Source organism: Catharus ustulatus, chromosome 7 (genome assembly GCF_009819885.2).
Source record: "Catharus ustulatus isolate bCatUst1 chromosome 7, bCatUst1.pri.v2, whole genome shotgun sequence".
Classification (NCBI taxonomy): Eukaryota; Metazoa; Chordata; class Aves; order Passeriformes; family Turdidae; genus Catharus; species Catharus ustulatus.
The window spans coordinates 10,463,645-10,471,816 of NC_046227.1; the positions used below are offsets into that span (position 1 = coordinate 10,463,645).

Genomic DNA, 8,172 nt, shown 5'->3' on the forward strand with positions numbered 1-8,172 from the left:
TTATTTATTTGTATTTACTTAGCCCTTGAGGATTGGAGAAAAGCTCCCTTAATGTGCTGTCAGAGAATGTGTCTGCTCAGGAGATAAGCAACTGTCTGCTTTAGCAAGCAGCAGATTAGAAAATGGCTTTCACAGCTACTGCCTTGGCCTCCCTGGAAACACAGCCAGTTTGGAATGCCAAGAAAGCCCCATTGCTCAGCATGGGATTTTCTGCTTCACCAGGAACAGTGCAAGGTGCTCATTTGGGGCACCTATCAGTGCAGTTCACTCCTGCATGGGCCCAGTCCTTGCCTTCAGGGTCCTCCTGCAGCCCCTGGTGCTGATGTGGGACCTACCAACACAGAAGCTATGGGTGCTGCCAGTGCCGTAACCAGGGTCCCCAGTGCTGAGGGTGCCACAATCTGGCCTGTGTGTTGCAGGGTGTTTCCTAGAAAGCATAAAACCAGTAGTTATTAGTGTACATTCCCATATATTTATATTTACGTAGAAATATATATGCAACATATATTAAAGAAATAATACTGTGAATTTGAACACAAAATGGTGCCACTAAACTAATCCAAGCTTTCATTTCCTCAGCCCCAGAGTGGGTTGCTGTTGGATATAGAAATGTCATCTTGACTCACAAAAAACTTTGGTATTTTATTTGGGAAAAAACAACTGAACCTACAACTATTTGGAATTTGTCCTATCTGTAGCCATTGCCAGTGTCTGTCTAGAGCTACTTGTGCTTCTTAAATCCATTCATGGCTTGTCACAGGAACTGAACAATATTTAAAACCATGTCAGATTATGGGTTTTCTAAGCAGCATTAACCTGTCAAGGTAAAGGCTTATAGTATTGCAGTTGCTTGACAAGCTGCATTATTTGTTCTGTAATGTTGATTTGTGCTGAGGCTCTGCAGTTAGGTGTAGTTAGGTGTATGAAACCTGACTTTCAATGTTCCCTAAGGCTAAATGAAAATGGACCCCTTGATCAGTTTTTGTTAGAACACTTGATTAGTCTCTTCTGGCTTAATTCACTGTCCTGCCAAATGCTGAGTTTAAACTTTCTCACAAGTGTTTATTTTCAGAAAGTCTAATGGTACCAGAAGCAGAAGGGAGATAGATGGATAGATGCTGAAGTGGACTGTCATGGTGTCTCCTTGTCTGGAAGAGAGATGCTGTGTTTTTAAGGGCAAGCAGGATGGTTCTGTGCACAGAGGTGATCACAATGACTGGTTTGTGAAGGTTGTTTCAATGCAATCATGCTTGTAAAGTTTACTCTAGCTTCTATCCAGTATTTAGTTTGTTAAGGTGTTGACACAATTTTGCTGACATTCTTCTTAAGTGGATTGTGCTCACAGCCAGTTTTTCAAAGCAAACAGATGGCTTTTCAAACGGAGCATGCACACAGATTTTTTTTTTTAATGGTGTCTCTAGAATTATGACAGCTCTGTCAGAGAGGGCTAGTTTGTCGTTAATTTTCTCATGACAGATGATTCAAAATAATCTTTGCTTCTTCATCTTGCTCAAATGAACCAGCTGTTTAAAAATAAAACCACAAGGAGTCTAAGACATAAATCAACTGGTCTGTACATGAATGGAATTGCACTATTTTGGTAAGTCTACTTCTGTTTTTAGATCACTGTAAAATGAGAATGTCTTCAAAATATCGGAAGTATGCTCAGGAGGCGTGTGTTTTTTCTTGGAACCCAAAGATATGTGCATTGCCTCAGACAAAATCTGTAATCTGAATTGCCTGGTTACTCAAATGTTAAAGCAGAATATGTATAAGGGAGAGCGGGTGGCTTGGCACTTTCACGTGGGGTGTGGAGTCCCTTGGCTTCTGGGGACTTCAGGTGTGAGTCTTGGCAGGGCAGACTCAGGCTCTCATCCTCCAAGCAGTGCATCTAATCCCAAACAGCGTCCATCCATGTGAGTGTCAGACCCTCGACAAACACAGTTTGTGGGCAGCCCTGAGAAACATTTCCAAGCTTTTCCCTCACTCTGGAGAGGGGCTGCTTCTTGCACTAAGGGGATTTTTCTGTTCTTGGACATTGACACACAGTGCCAGGTTGTGGCTTGGTGAGGTTAAGGCTGAAAAGCATGGTCACACTGATTTTTCCCTGTTTGATGGTGAAGTCTTTAGTGTCTTTGGTCCTGTGTGCATAAGAAGTAATGACCAGGGATATTTCATCCTAAACCCAAATTATTTAAAACTCAGTTGTGCTGTTTGAAGAGATGGAAGATGTATTGAAGAGATACACCCTTTCTGATAACATTATCCTGTCTTTAATGATGTGTACTTTATGTGGTGGTGTTGTCCCTGTCACTACAGCACTGGCACTATTCCTGTACCATTTGCACACAGACAGGGACACTGGGGTGGGGCGCGTGCTTCAGGCAGCTCTGGGGCTCTTGATTTCCTGCCTACCATCTTTGACCGAAAGACCTCTGATATAAAAGCAAGCTCAGAGCTACAAGAAATATCTGCTGCATAAATTATTCTTATTTTGTTTTTTCACACCATGCCTGCTGACTGGATCCCAAGCTCTTTGTGTATTCCCTTAACTGTCATGCTGCCGGGACACAAATCCCTTCAAAAGCGCTTCATAGCAAATAGCACAGAGCTGCTCACACAGTCCCAGTGCTTTTTGTTATTCTCACACTGAGTTGTATTCCCAGCATCTGGATGGTGATTTGCATCGTTCAGCAGGGACAAATTTGTGACACCAGGAGATGAGGCAATCATGTTCTCAGGCACAGGCTGCTGTCCCTGGATGACGTGGTGTCCCACGTGGTGTTTACGAGTGCTGCAGCCTTGCAAGCCACCATTGTTTCTTGGTTGTGAACATCGTGTACAGGGGTTCAGACCCTGTGAGTTCAGTGCCAGGCACTGGCAAAAAGGGAAATGTGCTCATCAGTGTAGGATAAATCCTTTCACCTAGCTCTGGGGAAAGGGAGGGCAGAGACGCTCCCACTACCGGAAGGTGTCACACAGTGACATCCAGCACATATAATTTTTTTTGAGGACCCAAGAAAGGGCAAGTGATTAGTCACACTCCAGTGAGCCCTAGGTCCTGCTGTAGTGTCTGTTATATCCTGTGAGGCCCATAAAAGCATCTCTGACTTGCAGGAGGTCAGGTTGGGTGGCAGAGATCTGAATGTGGCATTTCAGTCAGTGGAGGTATTCCTTATGAATGAGTGTAACCAGCTGCAGCATGTGCTGTACTTCAAGCTGCACTTGGGGTGACATTAGGAGAAGAGGAGCTCAAGTTCTTACTGATAATGAATTTTAATAACCAGATGTATCTCCTGGCTTTTATTTATTTGTATCCTGTAGTTCCAGAATCTCGTCGCTTCATGGCAGTTGAGATATCAATATTGCATAAATATTCATTTTGGCATTTCTGAACCCCAACTCCTTAATACAAATTTCATATGACACATTTTTCCTGATTGTTACAAATTGGATTGGCATCCTGTTAGTCACCTCACGATTACATGCTCTGGAGAAGACACAGAAGTAGTGTGTTGTTCAGGAAGTCTCATTCCCATTTGCCTTCTCAAAGGTCCCAAATAAAATAGTTCAGAAGGATTCACTGGAGTGCTATGGGATATGATGGGTTTCATATGGACACAGCTTGGCCTGCTCTGCTCTAGGGGGCCCCAAGGCTGGGTATCAAATCCAAGTGCAAGGAGGGGTGGGTTATCAGAGTCAGCTCCTGGCTGGGAACATGCAGCCATTGCCATGTGGGATCTGATGCCAGGGAGCAGGGAGGGAGCAGTGGCCTGGGGAGAGAGAGATGCCATGTGCCATCACTGCCCTGGCAGGACCTTGCTGTTGACTGTGGGAGAGGAAATGCCTTTTCCTGCAGCCTCCTTCAGTTCAGGCTGAAATTACCTCCCAAGGGTGGTGACATGGAAGTGGGGGGAGTCTTGTGCCTGTCCCACCCTGTCCAGTGCTGGCTGCTGCCTTCCTCATTGTGCTGGCACCAAGCTGCAGGAGGGGCTTCAGTCCCATTTCCAGGGGGCAGAGGTGACTTGAGCCAGGACCTGGGACCTGTAGGGACACAGGAGCAGTGTTGCTGCTTTTGGTCCTGAGCGATGTGTGCAATCCCTGACTCTCTCCTGCATGTCTGTGCATCCCCAGGGCCAAGGAGATCTTCTGAAGAACGCCAAGAACGAAGCCCTGGAGAACATGAAGCAGATCCAGCTGGCGTGCCTGTCGTGTGGACTGAGCAAAACTGGGAGCGGGCAGGCGGATGCCAAGGCAAAACGGTGCCTGGAGGCAATACAGGAGAAGGATACTGGAGATGAGAATGGGAGACTGTGAGGAGAGGCAGAGCTGTTGCATTTGTCACAGATTTCAATAACTCTAAACTATTTTTTTAAAGCATTTAAAAATTCACGCAGGAGTGCCCTCTGCAGGGTGTGATAGTATTAAAATCCTCACAATGTCAGTATTTTAATGCAGTTAATTTATCCAAGTTAAACTCTGGTAGTGAGATTTCTAATGAAGCCAAGCTGTCTGTATGCAAGTGCGTGTGTGTGTGCGCACATGCAAATCCTGTAGACACCCTTTCATGCATTACATTAGCCATTTGCTAATTTATTCCTTTGTCATCTTTGAATAGGCCTGTTCATTCTGAAGATCAAAACAAATTGAGAGCACTTGTATCAGTTTTGGGCTTTATTTTACTCTCCAGCTTTTATCATTTTACTTATAGGTTGCGTTACTGTTATGCTGTTTAAACAAACAAAACACAACAAATATCACTGACAGCTGTTTTTGTGAGGACAAAACTGGTGGTTTGCTGCAGACCCTGAAGGTGATTTTTTAGTGAACAATTACAGCCAAGTAAACAGAATATTAAATGGTCAGAGTTGCTAGGTAGATTATCAGTAGATTTGAGGTGTATTTTTTGCTGAATTTAGCAAACTGCTCTTCAGGGTATACCCAGACAACACATACTAACGTAAGAACTAGCTAATTTAGTTTATTCCAGCAAAATATTGCTACCTTGTAGATCTGCAAGACAGCTAGGGTCTTTGCTGATAGGCATTAACCTGAGTAGTAATGATCATAACTAGTCAGCCCTGTAATTATGGGGAGAGCTGTGAATACCCTTTGGTGGTCATGAACTCTGAAGGTGACCTTCAGGCTGTTCTGAAACACCCAGTGGTGCCAGTATTAAAAGGAAGGTTTTCCAGATTTCAAAAAATGTGAGCTTTAGTGCAAGACGTGAGAGGTCAGACCTTGCTTGCCACCTTCTGTGTAGATGTTGGAGTCAGCTGGATGAAGCAAGCAGGCTCTGGCCTTATGATTTTGTGGTTAAAATCATGCTGTGCTAGAGATTTAAAATGGGGCTGAAGAGCTGCTACAGGTGTAGTGTAGAGAAATAGCTGGGGGAAAAGCAGGGTACCAGCGTTTTTGTGCAGCGACTACAAATATCCTAACACATGTTGTGTGTTTGGGGTAGTTCTGAGAATGACTGCCTCTTTGTGCCACTGTAGAAAGGAGACAGAGAATGTCCCAAAGCAATGCATCCTCGTCCCTCCCAGTGTCCAGCCCTTGTGTGCTCACAACATTCATTTCAATTGTTTAAGTACTGTGCTTGAGTGGAGTATTTGTGTTACCTTTAACAGGACTAAGTGTTTTATGGTTATAAAAAAGACTATATTTATTTAAAGCATTGCTTTTATTTTTAAAAGCTACTTTTTAAATTAATTTGATTAACAGATATGCTAATTTTCTGAACTTAACAAAAAGTAATTGCTGAAAGTTTGATCATTGGAAAATCTTATATAGCTATTGTGTTAAGTTATTTTTGACTTCTTAATAACACTATTATGTTCATGTTGCACATTACTGAGAGAGTAAAGCTATGAAACAACTTTGACCCATGATTTTGCAGTGATTTAACACATGATCCTGGATAAGGGTGTGTTACAGTGGGTAAGTTGCTTGAGAGAAGGTCCTGCCCTAACAGCAGCTGTGTTATTGCAAAGATTGTAACTCAGGTGCCTTAAATACCATTTCAGTAAAATTTGCCATACTTGTTCAGATATAGCCCTAAATGCTCTGTTTATCTGTCCATTAGTTTATGAGTTCAGATTTCACTAAGGTCTGGAGAAATGTCTTTCGTGTTTCAGGCAAGGCATAAAGCCCACATCAGTGTTGTAAGTTTGCATGTTCACGTTTTGCCCTCTAGGGTTATGTTTCTACAAAAACAACACTTGGCCTTCACTGCTTACAGTTAGGGACGATGGAAACTGTTACCCCAGCATCATCAGCTGCAAAGATCAGCCTTTGGAAAGCATCCCTCTCAGAAGAGGGAAGGGTGAGTGGCTTTGCCTCTTGGTGTTTCATTTAAATCTACAAATATCTTGATTTTCTCAATCTAAAAGGCTGTCCTTATGTCTGTACAGGAACTGCTGGCAAAATACCTTCTCTGATGTTAGGAACAAACAAACATGACATTTTTACTGAGAGAAGGGGTTTCTTTCTGTGCTCACATGTATGGGGGGTACTACATGGCTCTCACTCTGGATACATTGGGAGAACCCAAAGTGGCTGGATGGAAATCCCACAGCGTGCACACACGCCTTTCATGCCATGTTTAGCATTCATGTCATGTCCTGTGCCAAGGTCATGCATTCTGTGCTAAAATGCAGGAGTAGAAAATTTGGGGCACCCTGGATTGCCCCAGGCAGTTGGGACTATTTGTGGTGCTGGCACCCGGAACCTCACAGCTGGAGCAGCTCCACCCTTCTTCCTGCAGCAAGAGAGGAGCTGGCAGCAAAAGTTCATCTCACCTTCCTCTGAGCTCCTTTGAACTCACTGGGAGTGGAAGTGAATGATAAAGTGGCAGTTGAATAAAAATTCAGCCTTGAGGGAGAACACATGGGAAAATCATATCCAGCATCAGCAACAAACACACACGGGACTGAGTACTTCACCTTTGCGGGAAGTGTTTCATGGCATGCCTGGCTTCTTGCAGTGGAGCACCATCCTTCCTGAGCCCTCTGCTGGTATGATTTGCCTGATGTCCCACATGAATGGGTGGATAATACCTGTATCACTTCTATGGCAGTTATGTCAGCAAAGTGTTACAGACATTTGCACAGTTGTTTACAGCGTAGATGAACAGCTAGAAATTGGAGAAGGTCTCAGAGACTGGTGTCGGGAGCTTCTGCCAGGAGGGAGCACAGGAGTGAATCTACCTGGGTTCTCTGCCTCTGAGTCCTCCATCTTTACAGTATTTGTTTTCTCTCTGTCATTCTCTCAAGTGTAAGGTAAGACTGATGATGTTTTCCTTCCGGCACAGATTAATTACACATTTCTGGAAAACCCTTGAGTTTGCTCTTGCTGTCAGGAGAACAACTGGGCACTGTAACACCAGTGTCTGCCAAATCCTTCCACTGCTGGTGAGCACAGGTGAGGTAGCACACAATCACACAGGGGACGGCTGAGTTACCACAATCACCTCTCCCAAGGGCTTTAGTTCCTGCAAGGATCTTGTCCACGTGTGTGTCTGATCCCTACCAAACTGCACCTTTGGTCAAGTGTGGCAGAGGGGCAGCCACCTCAAAGGTGGTAAATTCCTGCAGGTTTCCCAAGTAGGGATGGGGCAGGCAGCTCAGAGAGGCCCCAGCAGCACTTTCCATGGGGCACAGGGCTACAGTGTGACCTGGGGGACACTGGGGGCCACGAGAAAAGGTGGATGCAGAGGTTTCACCTGGATTTTGCTGCTTACATACATGCATGAAGGAATCCAGCCATGAAGCATGGGAAAAGGCTGAATTAGTCCATCTGTTCACAGACCTGATCAGTCTTAAATCAACAGGAGTAGTTTTTACCAAATTTCATGTGCTGGCATGACCAGTAGGACTTGACCCCTTTCCCCTCCATTTCCTGAACTCAGCCTGACTTAAATCACCATGCTGTTCCGTTGCTTTCTGTATCATTTTTCATGTATTTAGTTCCCTGTTTTTAAAGGGATAATGCAGCTTCCCAGCAAAGAAGGTGAAAGTTTTGTTCCTCTTTCTGAAATTCATGTCCCAAAATAGATTATCAGATAATTGTACGCATAGAGAGTGCTTTCCTGTATGATATTTCATCTCTCCCATCTCTCTGTTCAGACTAAAACATTAGGTCATAGCCTTCTTGGCGTCAGTCCAGGGATAG

The 8,172-nt window shown here is 44.2% G+C and overlaps 1 protein-coding gene across 1 annotated transcript in view; it reads left to right on the forward strand.

The window, feature by feature from the left end:
* The window catches only part of PLCL1 (phospholipase C like 1 (inactive)), a 183,226-nt gene extending 177,342 nt beyond the window's left edge, over positions 1-5,884 (forward strand). The window contains exon 6 of the mRNA XM_033064272.2: positions 4,135-5,884. Coding sequence (XP_032920163.1) covers positions 4,135-4,317 — 183 coding nt within the window. The 3' untranslated portion in view covers positions 4,318-5,884. The remainder of the gene's footprint in view (positions 1-4,134) is intronic.
* Positions 5,885-8,172: the final 2,288 nt, after the last annotated feature.